At 47.8% G+C, this 18,270-nt stretch overlaps 2 protein-coding genes across 2 annotated transcripts; one reads left to right on the top strand and one right to left on the bottom strand.

Annotated features, from left to right (window-relative positions):
• Positions 1 to 2,283: 2,283 nt before the first annotated feature.
• On the top strand, positions 2,284 to 8,047 carry LOC116783185 (homeobox protein NANOG-like). Its single transcript, XM_032680523.1, has 4 exons — positions 2,284 to 2,464; positions 5,573 to 5,847; positions 7,171 to 7,260; positions 7,685 to 8,047. Exons 1-4 carry the CDS (start codon positions 2,284 to 2,286, stop codon positions 8,045 to 8,047), a joined length of 909 nt encoding a protein of 302 aa, XP_032536414.1.
• Positions 8,048 to 14,236: 6,189 nt separating this feature from the next.
• On the bottom strand, positions 14,237 to 16,817 carry LOC116782517 (homeobox protein NANOG-like). Its single transcript, XM_032679270.1, has 4 exons — positions 16,652 to 16,817; positions 15,975 to 16,249; positions 15,139 to 15,228; positions 14,237 to 14,659 (listed from the first exon to the last, which is right to left on the bottom strand). Exons 1-4 carry the CDS (start codon positions 16,815 to 16,817, stop codon positions 14,237 to 14,239), a joined length of 954 nt encoding a protein of 317 aa, XP_032535161.1.
• Positions 16,818 to 18,270: the final 1,453 nt, after the last annotated feature.

The following is an 18,270-nucleotide window of genomic DNA, read 5'->3' as shown; positions in this document are numbered from 1 at the left end:
GTGACTAAGCTAGTTTATTATGGCCTCAGGGCACGTTGTAGGAAAGATCCTAGACACCTTCAGAAGTAGTTGAAATCAATGAGATCAAGGGCAAAGTGCTCAACCAGTGAGACTCCCAACAAGTACACAGATACCCACTGCCACCCACGCCATCACCCACACTATGTTTTCTGCCAGGTCTTCATATTTAACAATCCTAACAGAGATGTTGATATGCTCCAGGTCCGCTACCTTGTTTTCATATTCTAACTGTCCCTAAGGCCATGAAAACTTGAACACCAACATATAGTACAGCTCCTGTCATTGATGTCTCTTCCTTTGCTTAATCAGCTAGGGCCTGAGGGCAGACACGAGGGACAGTGATCTGAGCTCTTGTGGCACTGTAGGTCTGAAATGGGGAATGATTCAGAAGGGAGGCATGAGCCAAAACCACCTTGTAGAGGTTGTTGCAGCATAACTGACATATTCAGGATGTTCTTGGGTTTCTGTTGAGGCAGATGTGCTCAAAAGCACTTTTTTACAATAAGTTTTTCAAGTAAATTTAATATATAACACTGCAGTTCTTATGCAGAGATACGTCAGTTCCTGCAGTTTGTAGTCACACGTGTTTCAAACAAACAGAAAATATAATACTGAGTTTCAAGTTAAAGAGACTCTAGCCAGGCCCTTAGCTACCTCCAGTCTGCACCTCATGGGAAAATGAATGGTCCCAAGGCAGCAAAATCATACTGTGATGTGACAACTGAGTTGATTTACAGGTTCACCCACTGGCCAGTCCTGCAGTTCCTCTTTCTTTCCCATGCAGGGATGTTAGAAGATTCCCAACTTGCCCCTTCTCTACAGACAGGGAAGCCAGAACTAGTAATCTGCCATGGGGCACAGAGCAGCAGCAGAAGTCCTGGTAGAAGTGGTGTTCTATATCCTTTTAAGTTGACCTAAATTCTACTTTCTATTTCTCTTGCTCACTCCCACCTGTCTGTATCTTCTCCCTGCTGATACTTGAACCCTCTCACAGCAAGAAGGTGCCCCTCTCTGGCCTGGTGGGGAGGTACTGGGGTGCTAGCACAGGCTTGGGATGAAAGCAGTGACAAGCTCTGCAGGTGCCTGTTCCCCTTGGGTAGGCCATACATCAGCAAACATCAGCTAACCCTGCCTTAAAGGAGACTCTTCATCTCCTTTATTCCAACCAACCTGTAACAGCCTGGCAAAGGCCACAGTCAAGACTACACAAATGAAAGAATGTGCCTTTGAAAGGCCCTGGGCAAGCAAATCTGTTAGCTGTAGACCTTATGAGCAGTAGATCTTTTCCTACCTCCATAGTGAAAATGTCTCTTCTGATTGTCCCCCTATAAACCAGCCGGCTGAGATTTCTGAGCCTGCTCTGCAAAATGAGATCCGGTGCCGGATGTGACTTGCCCAGTGTTCCTGAGTTTGCTCTGGTACAGACATGTTGGAGATGAGCCAGACATATTCTCAGCTGGTTTCCTCAAATTTCTGTGTGAAGGAAATTCCTTCTCAGCTTTAAAACCAAAACAAAACAAAAAACCAAACCAACCAAACAAAAAAAGGTAGGTTCTAGCCCCCAGGTCTAATTCCCCCTTTTTCCATCTCTGATATACGCACCAAGAGTGTGGGAAGTGCTGCCAGGTCAGTAGGGTGAGTGCATGTGTGTGTGGGTCTTGGGGGTGGTGTCAGTGTGACACAAGCCACAAAGTAAAGGTCTCAGAACCCTCCCCATAACCTGAGGTCAGGCCTTGGGTTTGCCTAGCGTGGTACTGAGTAGCTCAGCACCAGAATTACCTCCTGTCCACTCCCATGTGGTGGAGGTTGGTTGGGATTTATTCTCCTAATGCAGTGAACAGCTGTTTTCAATAGAACATCTGCACTCATGGGATTTTAAGACAGGACAATTTCAGCAGAGCCCAAAGAAGCAAGCGGGCGAAGTTTTCCTGGGCCTCTGGACCAGATCCTGCTCAGGTGTGACTGAGGAACCTCCAGAATGGGAAGAATTCAGAGGGGACATATTTCAGTACTGATGCCGTGTGCTACTTTCCCTCCCCCCTGCTCTGTCCCCACCCCACCGATCAGCCTCTTTAACATGACAAAGAGCCTGGAGGAGCGGGCCATGGTGAATATTGCAGTCCCAGGCGGGACTATACCTGCTATAAAGGTAACTGCCTGTCTGTGCTTCGGAGCTACCTCAACTTGCTGGTGAGACCTGCCCCCCCAAGAGAAGGTGGCATCTATCAGAAGGTGGGGGATCCACCCCTTCATCTGTTCCCCATGTGTGCACACTTGGCTCTGCCTCCCTACCAGGCTTACCCCAGCGGGACTGGCATGGGGTACCTGGACTTTTACTGGAACTCGGCGGGGGAGGCAGGGCACGCTCCCACATCGGCTGGGCCAGCGGGAGCAGCCAGTGCCAGGCAGTCTCCGGAGGCAGGAGGGAAGAGGCACACAGCAGGTAAGGAATTTCAGCTAAGTCCTGGAGCTGATCCCTAGGATACCTCTGGTCCTAGTTCAACCAATTGCTAAAGACTTTGAGCAATTTTTTCTCTCTCCCTGTCCTGGTTTCCTAATGTGTGACCTAGGCAAAGTGTGATGTGATAGGCAAGGAGGATGGGTGACCTTGGGCAGTCACACCACCTTCCCATGCAACTTTTCTTTGGCGACTGTGAACCGGTTTCCTAAACCTTAATAGAGCCTGCAAGCGTCGAGGCACTGGCAGGTCTGCTCCAGGCTGAAGGGCAGTGTGGCAACGTGGTCTCATGGAAGTTCATGGTTCTTGTGGCAGGAATGTCTAGGCCTCCTTTTAGTCAAATGTTGTCATGTGTGCTATGGAGAGAAACCAATCCTGATGATACTTCTTGTGGCATCCCTTATCCCCTTACAAACTCCTTGCACCTTTCATGTGCTTATTAAAATTGAGCCAAGGCCTGCTCTGAATCACTGTGCCAGAAGATCTGCTTCCTTTAAATCCAGCATTGCTACTTTACTGTTCTTTGCCATTTTCCTCTATTTCCCTCTCCTTTCTGTGCTCTGGTTGCCTTGCCTTTCCCTTTTTGCAAAGAAGTCCCAGGCCCCACCGCAGTGGCATTTTCAGTTCCTGCCATTCCTCTCCCATTCCAGTGAGTGGCAATAGAACAGCTGAGGAAGGCAGGTTTTCGCCCAGCCCCGTTGCACGGTCAGCCCTAAATGGGTAAATGGGTGGGAGGAGAGCGAGATTTTGGAGTGCCAGTTTCAAGCTGTCAGTTGCCATTGGAAGCTACAGGCTCAGGCAGAGTGACTAGTGGCTACCTGACATGTAGCTAGCTGCCAAGTAGTTTGGAGAAAGGCTTAAGTTCTCTGCATGCTTCCTACTCCACAAAGGCAGCAGGCAGATGGACTCGTTCGTGTCCCCAGTGGGCCTGGCATATAGACTTAAAACCCATCTTCAAACAAACACCCTTCTCTGGTACTGCTCTCTCCAGAGAGAGCTCAGTCTGGAAGTGAAGGCCTACAGGTGTCAGGGGCTTGTGGAAGTGGGTCTGTCACGTTTTCATGTTTATTTCTGTTGTACTGCTATTTGTGTTTCTTGCTTCTTCTCTCTTTCACTCTCTTCCCTTGGGAAAGGGAGTGCCTTTGTCCTGAGCTCGAGCTGCACATGGTAAATTCCACGGGGGTTTGGGATGACAAGCCAAGCAGGATCGTATGTAAGCTTTAGTTCTATGGTGTCTTGGTAAGGTTCCTGTCTAACAGGAGACTTTCACATTTTCCATGCCCACATTCCCATCATGCTCATTTCCTACCTATAAGCTTTTTAATGCACAGCCTACAGGAGACAAGCATCCTATGATCCTGTACAAAATTTTACTTCCCATGCAGTCGGGTCACCGATGTTCAGCTTCCTAAGCCTCTCCAGTCTACCCCCATGCATATAAAGGCCCTTGCACCTCTTCTGCTGACAGTCTTTCTCCTCGTAGGCAGAATCCCTTTGTAGTCCCGATGGATCTGCTCCCCAGCACCAGAACCCTGCCCCACTATATACCTGTCTGCTCATGCAGCCCATGCTCTGGGTAGTATCATCTCCTAGGGATGTCAAATGGCAAGAGCAGACAATCCTAGAGTGGCAGGCACCACAGAGACAAGCGTGCTTCTGCAAGGAGCATCACAAGGGGAATTGTACCACAGATGTGGCCACTTTTCTGAGGTGCACAGCACCTCAAGGCTTTTGAGTGATTGCTTAGTAGGCTCTCAGCTTAGGATAGAAGAAGGAAAGGTTTGGTAGGGTTGATGGGAAGCCTGTTCCTCGGGGTGACATCAGTACTTTGCACTGGACAGAAATTTGAGAGGTTGAGGAGGGTGTCTCAGTGGGCTTCAGTGTCACAGCTCTCAGGGTGACTGGGAAGGAGGTTGGGAGATATTGGTTGGGCTATGTAGTCAGAAGGTGTGTACTGAAATGGCACTGCCCCATTCACTGCACTCCCTCTCTCCTGAAATGTCAGTAGAAGGAGAGGGGATGGACCATGCAAAAGTGTTCGCAGAGGAGTAGCTGGAGGAAGGAGACATGGGCAGACTTATCATTGCAGTTATGGGGAAGAGGGGTGTCTTCCCCTTTCAGTCAGGGCTGGCCTGAGAAGGTCTCAGCCTCTCTCAGAGGTCAGTAACCAGGCATGTGACAGAAAGGAGCTGGAGTAATCTCTCTTGTTAGCATTTTCTTATTCCTTCAGCCTGAATGACTTTGCATTTTGGCAGCTTTTGCCTGCACTGGTAGCCTAGATTGCTCAGGAAGTTTTTTCTTTAGATGTTTATCTCAACTCCTTAAGACCAGGACAAATGAAAAGGGGCTTGGATGCCTTCCTCTGCACTCTTGAATTTTGTCCTCTGTGTCCCTGCTACAGGATTAATGGCTGACCTGTCCCACGCATCAGCCTTTCCTCTCTCTGTCCCCACTTCCACATCGAATTTCTCCCCTTCATTCTCCTCTTGCCAAAAGCTCCCCTCAGCCAAATAGGAACGTCCATCTATACATGTGTTTTCAACGCTGGCGTGGTCTGTGGTGGGAGATGCAGGCAAACAGGACTAAGTCAGTATTCAAGGTCTGACTGATGCTCTACACCTGCCACCCCATCATTGTAAGCACCAGCTTCTCTGCCCCACCACACACTCTGGTGGGAGGTTGCTTTCCCACTGTCTACCAAATGCCTCGATATTGCTGGGCAGGCAGTTTTGGGGAGCCTAGTCACCAACCAAAGCTATGCTTGCAATCACGACCAGGCCTCTTTACACCACACCGAAACCGAAATATTACTGAGGCCTTTTGGAGGAGGATAGTAACACTGTTAAGCAATGTGCACAACTGTCCTCTCCCTGCCCTGAATTTTCTGCCTGGCAAAAGGGAGGCACAAGCACCCCAGAGGGGACTGAGCTGGGAAATTGCTCGTTGTCAGTGTACTTCTCTGTGCTCAGATCCAGGAAGAAAGGAAGGTGACACAAGCCTTTGCTTCAAGAGAGCAGGCAGGAAGCACGCTCATACTCATACAGCTCTGTGTTCCATCTTGTATACTGTTTCCCATTGTCTTTTTATTTATAGAAATATCTCCAGCTTCATCCAGTTCTGGGAATTTCAGCCAACTCACACCAGATTCAGCCACCAGTCCACATTCGTCATCCTTGTCCCCACAGCCTACAGCTAAGTCTCAGAAGGGCAGAGAATGTGGCATGGAGGGGATACGGAAGACCAAGAGCCGTACAGCCTTCTCCAAGGAGCAGCTGCAAACCCTGCACCAGCGGTTCCAGAGCCAGAAGTACCTCAGCCCCCAGCAGATCCGGGAGCTGGCTGTCGCTCTGGGGCTCACCTACAAGCAGGTGAACACAGAGACTTTGACCCACGGTATATCTGTCTCACAGTGGCTGAATGGTCACATGCAGCAACATCAGCAACAGGATGGAAAGATGAGTCACCAGCAGAGAGTAGAGGCAAAGGTGCCATCTAACAGTTGCTCTCCTGCTTATTCATGCCCAGAGATCAGAAGTACTTTTGTGGATAGGAGAGCCAGTGGCACCTCATTTGGGCCTCCCCAGCCAGGGGTCAGTTAAGGATTCTTTCCCAACACTTGTAGTAGAATTGCAAACCCACTGATGAATATGTTTTTTGCTGCAAACAGTCTCTACCCTGGGCTTGACAGCACTTAACAGCTTTTTCCATGCACTGTGAACTTCACAGAAACCCTGGCAGGCATCAGTTCTCTGAATCACAGGGCTGCAACATGCTGAAAGCTACTGCTAGTATTTCCCAGAGCTGATCTTGTCCAATATCTAATAATGTTCCACACCCAGCACTGCACGGCTGCTTGACACCTGCTCCCCTCTCCATGTGAGTACTGTGAGATTCATACATCAGAGCTCTTCAGGGTCTGCTAAGCTCCAGGTAGGTTGTGTGTAGTGAAATCATGCTGCCTCGAATGATGCCTTCCTAAAGCAGAGGGGGCTGGGCAACAGGGCACAAGTGCTTGCAGTTACAAGTCCAAAATGGACCTAGAACTTGGATCTCAAAGCTGGACATGGCCTGGATGCCCCAGGACTACAAAGTTACACGTGCACTGTAGGTGCACACATAACACGCACACACAGGAACTGGTTCTTTCAGGATCAAGACAGGTGGGACAGTCTGCTCTTCCTTCAATCCACATCCCTGCAAGGCTGCTTTCACAGCACAGACAGCCCTGGGGGGAAATGGCTCTGGAATTCGCCCCAGCAAAGAGCTTTGCATTTGGGAAATGCTGGCTAAAAGGAGCAAGTCTCTCTCTTCTCTCTTCGCAAACATGCAGAAACAGTGTCTTAGAAGTTTGCCTGTAGTGCAGGGAGCTTTTAGATCCGTCTGTGGGTCTGATTTGCACCAGACAATCACCTCTGTGATTGAAATGAGTTGATTTGTCACAACCATCACTGTCCCTTGACATAAAGCCAGCCCCTCCCCCATCACACAGTTGCACTAGCCACCTGCTGAGGCTGCTAGACAGACCTCTCCCCTTGGCAACAACCCCAGGGAGCTCTTAAAAAGCCTTTATCTGCTGCTGCCCATGTATCTATGCCATCTGGTCACTCTTCCCCTGGTTCTTCCTGCTTTGGGATTTGATAACATCTCTCTCCTTTGCTGACATTTTCTCTGCTCTCCCTTCCCCCCCTTAGGTGAAAACTTGGTTCCAGAACCGGAGGATGAAGCTGAAACGGTGCCAGAAGCACAGCCTGTGGACTGAACGAGCTCAGTGCCTCACACAAGTAAGAACACGGCACATAGCTCATCATGGCTCTTCTATCTCGACAGATCAGTCCTGTGATGTATTTCCTCCTTGGGGGCAACTTAAGCATACAAGTATCAGCGTACCCTGCCTTCTGCTTTGCTCAGCACAGAGGCACAGACTTGGCACGACTCTACATGCACTGTACATAGCCTAGAAATGCCATGGAAATGTTTCCAGAGAAAAGTTCTTTTCCTCATATGTATGTGTGTGTATATATATATATACGTATGTATGTATGTATGTATATATGTATATATACAATTGTGGATATGATTCTTCTTGCCCTCCATGCCATTGCTGCTGGTCAAGAGACAACATGATATGTGAAGGGACAGAGCCTCAGAATGTGTCAGGCCTGTGGACACCAGGCTGTGTGCTGACTCACTGTCTTTCCTTTTCAGAGTGGCTTCCAGACCAGTACTTACCTGGATGTGCACCCCAAATTCCACCAGGGCTATCCAATCACTGCAGCTGGCAACATGCAAACCATGCCTGCCCCCCGCCAGCACTATGGGGCAGGGCAGAACGCTTACACAGTTGTGACCAGCGAGGATGGAGGCGTCTTTGGCAAAGGCGGGGGTACCTGCAGTATCCAGCAGACAGTGGGCTTCATTGCCCAGCACAAAGTAGACTTTTACCACAGCTGTCCTGGCAGTGTGGAATATCCAGGCTCAAAGACAGGTGATGGCTGCAATTTTCACCACTCAGCCACTATGGGGGCTCCTTTCCCAAGCACTGCTGGCCACCATCTCTATCATTCCTAAGCACTGTGGATGTGGGTTACTTGGCAGCCAGGAATTGAATCTTATCTCTCCCTTTGTAATTCGTGTGCTCTCCAGCTCCACAGCACCCTGTAGCTAGAACCTGTTTTGACATCTGAATATGTGCCTCCAAGCATGTACAGACACACAGACACGCAGATACCTGTTTGCCCATATATACACATACAGCCCTTCATTCGTAGGCCCTTACACTTGCACACACACACTCCCTTCTTGATTGACACAGATAACCAAGTTCTCTTATAGCAAGACCCACGATCTGGCTACAAAGCTTATTATGCCTTGGATCTTCTAAATTATGGATCTTGTATCTTGTCTCAAATGGAGCACAGATTCCTTTGGGGATCTCATACATATCACTGTACACGTGCATATATAACACATGAAGCCATGGGCTGTGTGGAGAGATGCTGGTCACATACCTTTAACTGAAGTTTGAGAACTTATTGCCACATGCCAGTTATCCATCTGATGTTCAGACCACCAGTTCTGGAGGTCAGCCATGAGGAATAGAATTGATGAAGTGTCCAGTGAAGGGAGATGTGGCAAGCAGTTTGCAGGAAGGCTGGTAAGATGATCTTATGAGCATCAAAATTATAAATAAGCCCTTCCTTCTAGTCTGTATTTTTCTGCTCCTCCCCTTGAGAAAATCTTAGCAGTGCATTCAATTCGGCAAATAAAAAACCATATTTTTAAGATGCACTGTGTATTTCTCTGTATCTTTTTTCCACTGCAATAGACCATTGCAACATAAATAGCCATAACAATCATATGCCATTGTTGTTACTGATTTGATGTTGAAAATAGGTCGACTTCATGACTCTTGGCAATGGCAGATACCTAGAATCAAAGAACTTCCCACCTTAAGAACTTCCCCTACCCAGCAATATTGAATACTGGGATTGTTACGGAGGTACTATAATTTCTAAACTTAAGATTATATATTGTCTAAATGCCTAAAACCAGATGTCTGTAGCAAAGTATACTTAATAACAGGTCTCAAGTTCCCTGAGTCACAGGTCTTCTATCACTTCTTGATGACAATGACTTTCACTTAATGCAATGAAGTAATTGTCATGGTTCGAAAAAAAAAGAGTATAAATGAAGGCAGTGATTTCTGTGACTGGAGTAATAAGAAGCATGTTCTTCTATTGGCAAAGCTGATTTATGTCTCTGTGCCTCACAGCTGTTCGTTCCCACTCCTCATGCAGACACTCTTTGACGTTATTGTAAACTGTGCAGTGTGCTGGTTTTGACTGAGAGAGTTAATTTTCTTCACAGTAGCTAGGATAGGGCTATGTGCTGAAAACAGGGTTGATAATACAGAGATGTTTTCATTAGTTCTCAGCAGTGCTCGCACAGTATCAAGGCCTTTTCTGCTTCTCCTTATCTCCCTGACAGTGAGAAGGCTGGGGGTGCACAAGGATTTAAGAGGAGACACTGCTGGGACAGCTGATCTCCAACTGATCCAAGGGATATTCCAGACCATATCACATTGTGCTCAGTGTATAGAGCTGGCTGAATAAGAAGAGGGGGACGTTAAGCAGTTTTTCTAAGTAACCATTATACCTGATGGGGCCCTGATGTTCCAGAGGTGGCTGAACCCCTGCCTGCCCTTGGGAAGTGGTGAATTAATTCATTGTTTTGCTTTGTATGTATGTGTGTGTCTTTTGCTTTACCTATTGTTTTTGTCTCAGCCCAGGAGCTTTCTCTCTTTTACTCTTCCAGTTCTCTCCCCTGTCCCAGTAGTAGAGAGTGAGTGAGTGCCTGTGTGGTGGTTAGTTACTGCCTGGCATTAAACCACAATACATGGCCAGCATGATTTGGGGAAAAATAAGGTTTTTTGGACGGTGAATTTCCAAGTCATATAATTTTGGCACAGAACCCCGCCCCACCCCCTACAGCCAGCAAGTGGCTAAGGTTGGGAAAGACGTGCAGTGCACTTGCAACAATCAGAGGGGTGGGGATCAGTTAAATTAACTGAAAAGATGCTGATTAACATCTGAAGACGACTACAATAGCAACAATTATCAGGGCTCTCTCACCAGTGTAAGGATTTTTTTCAGTCCTTCTGGAGCCAACAATGCTGTTTACTCACTTGAATATCATCTGAAACCTTTCCATGCCACCCCATCAAAGACAAATGTAGGCGAAATAGTTGAGCTTGTGACTGCTCCTCACTAATAATTCTCTGGAGAAGGAGATATGTGCTCCTTCAGAGATGCTTTAGGACAGGCAGGATCTTGCTGTTAAGTCTCTGGGACTGACTTGAAGAAAGATGCTGTCTGTAAGAGCAGTGGTTGTGATCTCTCCCTGCTATTGACCTTGACAAAGTAGTGCTAACAAACACTACCAAATCTTGCCGTTTCATCAGAGACACACAGAATTTCTCAGAGGCCATCATTCAAAGACAGACCTTATTGCTAGACGTGATTCTGGAGACCAAGAGTCTGCAGCAATTCCAAGAAGCAAATAAGCAACTTCCAGGAAGGGAACCTATTGATGTCTGCTGTATCAGGAGCTTCATTACCTATGTCCTGTGTGAAAGCAGCAGGAATGCAGCTTCTGTTAGATGCAGTCCTTCAGCCTCAGCCAGCCAGAGGGACACTGGGGACTTTCGTTTCTTTTCTGGTCCTTCCCTAATATCTAAGCAATGACTTGGATGGATCTCAGGGCTCACACAAGGCAGAATTCCCAATGTTGTAACTGGTAAAAGATTTAATGGTTTGAACACAGCCCAGCTGTGAGAGACACATCCTTACTGTGAGCAGATGGACTTCCATCAAATGGGAGAAATTAATTCTAGCCTAGTTATGAAAGAGATTCACAGATATGACCTGAGGTTGCTCTTCAAAACTTTGGACAGCACGAAGATAACACAGCCCTCCACAGGAAAGAAAAAAAATATTATTTTTTATGTCTAAGACCAGTGTCATGATTTTGGGTCCTTCCTGCCTCATGACTATTCAGTATCAGCTAACATGCTGCTGCCCTCTGATGATGGGCCAAGCCAGAGATGTGGCAACACTTTACTGAAAATTTCCAAAACCCTGTTAGTTCAGCATTTGAGTCACATGGTGTACTATTTAGATAACTAAATATGCTTATATATGCCTGTAGAAAAGAGCCTATTAAAGCAAAGATCATGACCTTTATCTGCACTGGGGAGACAACTAGGGCTGTGAGCCCTTGCTCATGGGCCACTCAGAAGAAACATGGAGCTTGTAAAACATCTGTACAGGCCATGTTGACATAGAGAGCAAGGAATGCGGTTGCTTGCACCACTCTACTTGCTTGGTGTTTTGCCTATGGGACAGCAAAGGCTGGAAGCCAGTAAACTAGAGAATAAACTATGGTCTACATAACATGTACTAGATCTAATTTCTTCTGTTTGGGTGTGATTCTCTGTACAACTGGAACTACATCTGCAGCATTGACAAACAGGAGTGTTGGCACTGCAGAGATACTCTGAAAGCAATACAGTGTATTCCCACAAGCTTAATACATATGAGAAACTCCAAATGATCTTACAGTTTGATCCTAAAAAGATTTGCTGGCAAGGCACATCCTGTTTTCAGTGTGCAGAAGTCACTGTTACACAGAACAGTCATGAGAAGCAATAGTCCTAACAGAGATGTAATGTATCCTAGCAGAAAGAGCTTTTCCTGGCATGCACTTACTTCTTCTGAGGAACCGATACAACCCTTTTTTTTTTGGCAAGTAGGAGTCTGGAGGGATTAGTTGCATCTCCACCAGTTTTGGTACTAATGCCCAATTACCTGTGCAGTTGCTTCACATGGTGATAGGATTCACACACTTCAAGATAACAGAGGAGATTGCCAGCACCACGGAAAGGCAGAGTTCTGCTTAAGTCCACAGCCTCTAGAAACACTTTCTGAGCTAGTAGCAGTCCTTTCCAGCCCACCTGCTAAAATTCCAACAGCTGCTCCGCATGTTTCCTAGAGCTACATATGCTTACCAAACCTGCATGCAACCCAGGCTGAGCAACCAGGGGATTAACAGACCTGTGAGGGAGCACTCCATGGTAAATGCAGTAACACAGACCATAGCATGCAGAGCAACCTATCTCAGCCCCAGGACTGTTTTAGCAACAATATCTGTTTCTGTAGAAGGACATCTGCCAGCAAGGCTGTCTCCTTACCCTTGGAGCAGAAACATGGAAATAAAACATATCCAAGCAACCCAGGTAAGCTGCAGCAAGCACCCTCTGCAATCATTCTGCAAAAACCTGCATACCTTGGGTATTTCTATAGATCTAAAGACTGCATCTTAAAAAAAGAAAATAAAAATGCATAAGGTACTAATTTTAAAGCTGAAAGACAAGGCTTTAGTATGACTTTTATAGGTACATGGTTCAGCTCTATTTTTTTTTTCCCAAGGGAATTGTTGAAATTAATACTGCTGCTAGAGAATTACTCAGAATACAGACAAATTGATGTTGGGACATGAATGCCCAGTCAGGACAAGAAAGGAGTTCTTTTCTGTAATACAGAAAATCACGTGAACCTGGCATTTCCCCCTCTTCCAGGTATTTTAACTTTTTCTACTGTTTAAGGTTGGCAGACCACACACATGGATGACTCAGCCTTTCTTTCTCCTCTATAGGCTCAACCCTTAAGTTTCTCCTTCCTGTACCTATTGTACTCACCCTTGGAAGTAGAGGATTACAGTGTTGCAGAAGAAAAGGGGATATTGCTTTGGCACCCACACAAGCAGGTTCTGTTCAGCAAAGGACCTGTAGCAGTTTCAGCCTGAGCTGTCAGCTGCCACTTCCACTAATTGTGTTCGGTGAGAGTACCCATTGAACTGCCCCTTTCAGACAGATGAAGGCTTCACTGGTGTACTGTACCCTACAGAACCTGGGATTAAACCAAAACACATGATTTCTGCTAGTTTAGACCATGGCTATTAATAGGAGCTTGGTTCTGTGTTTGTTCCAGTGGCAGAGGCAGGATTCAGTTACTTACACAGACACTTCTGTCCAGTTGAGGTTAGAAGGACCCCAAGGGAGCTGTAGCCTCAACGAAGCAGGATACCAGACCTCTAATTGTGACCCTCCGGAGCAGCAGCAGGTTACCACACAACCTTAAAAACATTTTATTCTTCTATCCTCATCCTTCAATACTTCTTGTAAAGCATTACAGTTTAGGGGCTAATACAAGCATGTTACAGGGCTGCACATTACTTCAAGCAGCTTGTCCAGTTGCCCAGCCCTGGACCTCCCCTCCCACCTTGCACTAGGCAACACACCTATATGTTAAAAACAAGGCTGGTGGATTTCTGTGATCTACTCCTTTAGAACAGTTGATTGATCCTACTTTTGGGAGAAACACAGTAAGGTTACTTTTTTTCCTTCCCTCACTGCAGGTCTAACCTGTGTAGAATAACCATTCTCAGAGCAGGCTATTTCAATGCAAGCTGGTGACACTATTTCAACATTAAAATAAAGTAATTTATTTTCAATTAAAACAAATTTGTAAGAACATTAAGAACATTAAACAGGATCATGAGAACATTAAGAACATTAGGCAGCAACAAAGTAATAAACGACAACATGCACATAACATAGAACATGGTTGATATCACTGCAAAAAAACCTAACAAAAACACCACTTTATGAAAAATTATTCTGCAGCAACATTAAGAACATTAGGCAGAAACACAGTATTTAAAGACAACATGCACATAACATAGAACATGGTTGATATCACTGCAAAAAAAACTAACAAAAACACCACTTTATGAAAAATTATTCTAAAACAACAAGCGTTTGCCTTCTTTGCAGTGAAAGCTCTGATACGAGATACATGGCAAGGATCAGAGATCACCTGCTAAACAGGCAGCAAAGGAAGGTGAGACTTGAACAACACACAAACCTTTATAACCTCTGCTACTCGCAGCTGTGGCATTGCACACTGACCTTAATGAAAAAGGTTTCATCTTATCAACACACAAAACACCTTTGCCAAGGGTTAGCTCTGAACAGACAAGCACTTTTAAATAGAAAACTAGCCCAAGTCAGCAAGGTGCTGAGCCCCTCCTCCGGTGGTTAAAACAGCAGTAGGACAAGACAAAAAATAGAATCTATATCCCTGAGCCGAGACCCTGGAAACTCCATGAGCAAACACGGGAAAAGGGAGCAAAAAATACTTAAACCTGAGACTCATAACCACTCTGGGCCCCCATGGGATGCCAAGGGACCTGGCATTGATGCTGTATAGGAGAGCTCAAAAACGGTGTGACAGTGTCAGAAGTACTCTGGAAGCCGTAGGTGTCTTCTGACTCCAGGCTGACATAATCCACATTGTCAGAGTAGCTGTGATAGAAGTTCATTGGCTGGCTTAATAAACCCACACCTTGCTGGGTATTGCAGCTTGTCCCACCTTTTCCAAAGAGCCCCTCATCCTCCACAGCCACGAATGAGTACAGGCTCTGCCCATTCCCATAAGTCTGTCCACTGCTGTATGCCTGGTGCAGGTTGGTCGTAGCCTGAAGATTTCTGCTCGCACCGACAGGGAAGCCCTGGTGATATGTGGGCATTATATCCAGGTATGCAGCCTGAGGAGCCCCATTCTAGGAGAGACAAAAAAGGTTGTTCAGTAAATGCAGAGCACCACACCAATTGCCCATTCTTATCGATAGGTTCTCCTTTTTAGCCCCCTGCCCCTCCTGTAAGCCAAACAATAGCGCCTTTTTCATACTCATTGTCCTCCCTATAGACCAGTAATACCAGAGGTGGCAGGATCTACTGTTGGTAGTTAGTGTCTGGGAGAACCACGCGGGTGAGAAAACCAGCAAATAGCTTTGCTAGACGTCTTTGGCTGTTTTATTTCTATCTCTCTCAACTGAGAGATAAGTGGGCTGGAAACAATGCTCTTTCAGTGCCAAGACAAGCTTAAAATAGATGCCACTGTAAGCCCTATTACAATAAATGCAACTGGATTGGTAATATCGAATCCTGTGCATTGTTTGAATTAGCAGGTTAGACATGATGCACTTCTCTTCACAGACTGGAGGGATCATGATTGGTGGTGATGGGGAAATTTACTCACTTGTGGTAGATACAGCCCTTTTTCCACCCACTGGCTCTCCTTTTGGCAACGTTTGAATTTCATCCGTTGATTCTGAAACCATGTTTTCACCTAAGAGTGATGGGGAAAGGCATAAGAAATTGGAAATTCATTCTCAAAGCTTACTGCACATCCCAAAGATGTTTTTCCTTCTGCCTGGCTTCTAATACTGTACATAATTTCAGCAGCTAACAACATGCAGCAGACAAGGTAGCTGCGAAATCACAGAGCTGAGACATGAAAACTAACACTCCTACTCCTCAGATCACCATGGGATTTTCCATGATTTCAAAAACATTACCCAAAAGACAGGCCAAGACAGAAACACAGCTTGTACATCAGTATCATCTCACTGCTGCGCCAAGATCAGTGCTCAGGACCGAGTCATTCCTTCAGTCAAACAATGAGCTGGTAGGGCAAGGACCCTTTCTCTAAGGAGAGGCCCAGGTGCCACTATGACTAAGAAAGGTAACGTGCATAGCAGTGCAAGTATCTGACTTGTGGCATTCAGAGACAACACGTGTCCATACAGAACAATAACCTGACTCCACATCGCTCTGCTTTGCTGCTCTGCGTGCCCTTTGAAACACCTGCATGGAGTGGGAGGGTAGTGCTGGAAGCATACATAAGAGGAGGACTGAGTCATAAGTTTTGCCAACCTCTCCTCTCACGTAAGCAATAGCATAAACATGATCATGAAAGAAACTTATCTTTGAGGTTTAAGAAATGAGAAAACCACCAACCCCCCCCCCCCCACTTGCTCTTAAGGTCACTTCATGCCAGGGATGCAACTCAGCTGCTCAGGGCAAGATGTTCACCTGCTTGTAGGTGAGCTCAAGGGTAGCAGCCAATTCCCGAATCTGCTGGGGGCTGAGGTACTTCTGGCTCTGGAATCGCTGGTGTAGGGCTTTAAGTTGCTCCTGCGAGAAGGCTGTGCGGCTCTTGCCCGTCTTCACCACACCTTTGCCTTGCGCCTTGACCTTCTGGAAAGAGGAGTGGGGAGACGGGCTTGCTGCTGCGGTGGGACTGGTGGCAGAGTCAGGGGTGTAGTACTGGGTGAGTGTCCCAGAGCTAGAAGAAGCTGGAGAGTCATCTGAGGAGAGAAGACAACTGGTGTGAGCAGAACCAGGGAGAAAAGACTCAAAAACTTTAAACTCCAGCTTCTCGGGAAAATTTAAGGTTGCGGATGCCCTGGGGACTCGCAGGGGGCTCCGCAGCTGTGGGCACAAGCAGCGTCGCGACAGAGGAATCGAGACCCCTCGCTGTTCGCTCCTCTGCCCCGTCCGGTCTGGGCAGAGGGGTCACGCTGGGGCCGCCGGCAGCACCCCCGGCTCCCGCCGTCGCTCCCCTCGGGGCCGCCGGCGGAGCATCCCCGCCGGGGCAGGGGGCCGCCAGCAGCACCGTTCATCGCCCCCCCATCCCGCGGGCAGGAGGGACACAGGGGACACAACTACCCTCAGCCGAGGGCAGCCCGTCCGCTCCGCCGGGGCCGTACCTGGGGGACTGGACGTCTTCTCCGTCGTGGGCAAGGGTAGGGAGTCCGTCGCCGGAGCCTCCTCGGCGGGCACGGTGTCCGTGTTCCCTGGAGAGAGCCAATAGTAGTCCCCATACAGGACAGGTGGGTAGGACAGGCAGGACGGCATGGCCAGATGGGAGCTCATGGCCGGGCCGGGACCCCCAGCCCCAAGCATGTGGCGGTGTGGCGGTGGAGGAGGCAGGCAGCCCGCGGTCAAGTGCCCCATTGGACTGAGGGGGGAGGGGGCGATGCTTTAAGTCCTCTCCAGCCTGGCCTTGGCTGGAAGGTATTGTCATGGCCATTGTCATGTTAAAAATTGGTTGATTGGTGGGGAGGGACTTTAGGGGTATTCAGGGACTGGGGGAGGGCTGGGACATCAAGCCCCGATTCCCAACTTGGCCCCTAGGTGACACGGTGGGTGTCATCCCTCCCTGCTAGGGAGTGGGAGGAAGGTCCTTGCCAGAGCCCGCCGCGGGGCATGCAGAGACTTTATGCGTCTGCATTGCAGATCGCAACCATCATGGCAAACAGGTAAGACCACCTCCCGGCAAGTGAACCCAGACGGGACACAGCGGGGACGGCGCTACAGAGCGATGTCTGTATTGCGGGGAAGAGGGCTCAAAGAAAGCCAAGCTGCTTCTCTCAGAGGCTAGCCCAAGGCTGAGTCAGGCAGTCCTGCTCTGCAGTGGCACAGAGAAATAGCACTTCACCGTTTTCAAGTTTCTTTCCCCAGCCACTTGAGCCTTGTTTCTTTTAAAAGTGATAGCTTAAAAAAATAAGAAAGGTTCTTTTTGCTATGCACCAGGGAGAGGTGGGAATCACCGGGTCAGATTCAAAAGGAAATGAACACTGCAGCTGTAAAAGAGCCTTACTGATCTTAAGAATTTGAAGTCAGGGCCTAGAGTCTTCTTGGGGAGCATAAACTGCTCCTCTTCCCCCCTTCCCAGATTACTATTTACTTTTAGGAAATAAAAAATTTATCGGGAGGATCTTACAGCCCGGGAATTACAAAACCTGGAAAACCTCCTGGAAGACTTACAAATAAGGGCATGTGATGCATTATGCAAACTTTTCACCTCCGCCAGTGCAAGGAAGCAGGACACACACCTACCTGTGCACAACGGCAGGGGAGTAGCTATTAGCCCTGTTGCATTGCAAAACATCTCTAGGAGCTGACAGAGGGGGACTTCCTTTGGTTTCCTTTTATCTCCTCCTCCCATCTTGAATTGTGATGAGAAATGAGCCCCAGCTGGTTCCCTGAGCCACCTGCAAGGGTCCTTGCCGGGCCTACTTTTGATCGCCTCCTAACTAATGGTGATTTCATTTCTCGGAATCCGGACAGGATCCAGTCAGACACATGACTAGGAACGGGAGGAGGCGAGGTGCGGGAAGTGATTATAATCAGGCGAGAGAGATGAAATACAGAACAAGAGCCAGAGCCTGCTTCTGGCCCCGAAGCAAGCAGTGCTGGGCAGGGGGCTGCCCCAGGCTGTGGGTTTTGGGCAGGTCGCTTGCTCGGTGCCGCCAGTCCAGATGCACGCACGGGAAGGGATTGCCCCTCGAACACGCAGCCATCGTGCTGCCCTTTGCGGGACAGA

This window comes from Chiroxiphia lanceolata, chromosome 2 (assembly GCF_009829145.1).
Source record: "Chiroxiphia lanceolata isolate bChiLan1 chromosome 2, bChiLan1.pri, whole genome shotgun sequence".
Lineage (NCBI taxonomy): Eukaryota > Metazoa > Chordata > Aves > Passeriformes > Pipridae > Chiroxiphia > Chiroxiphia lanceolata.
This window is presented reverse-complemented; position numbering and strand designations above follow the sequence as displayed.

What these genes read in the sequence shown, in the direction of transcription:
- LOC116783185 (XM_032680523.1), top strand. Translation starts at nt 2,284, where the DNA reads ATGTGTGCACACTTGGCTCTGCCTCCCTACCAGGCTTACCCCAGCGGG. An exon ending in AGGGAAGAGGCACACAGCAG is followed by an intron (nt 2,465 to 5,572) that starts GTAAGGAATTTC and finishes TTTTATTTATAG; the next exon opens with AAATATCTCCAGCTTCATCC. An exon ending in GAGCTCAGTGCCTCACACAA is followed by an intron (nt 7,261 to 7,684) that starts GTAAGAACACGG and finishes TTTCCTTTTCAG; the next exon opens with AGTGGCTTCCAGACCAGTAC.
- LOC116782517 (XM_032679270.1), bottom strand. Translation starts at nt 16,817, where the DNA reads ATGAGCTCCCATCTGGCCATGCCGTCCTGCCTGTCCTACCCACCTGTC. An exon ending in GAAGACGTCCAGTCCCCCAG is followed by an intron (nt 16,250 to 16,651) that starts GTACGGCCCCGG and finishes TTCTCTCCTCAG; the next exon opens with ATGACTCTCCAGCTTCTTCT. An exon ending in AAGGGCTGTATCTACCACAA is followed by an intron (nt 14,660 to 15,138) that starts GTGAGTAAATTT and finishes TGTCTCTCCTAG; the next exon opens with AATGGGGCTCCTCAGGCTGC.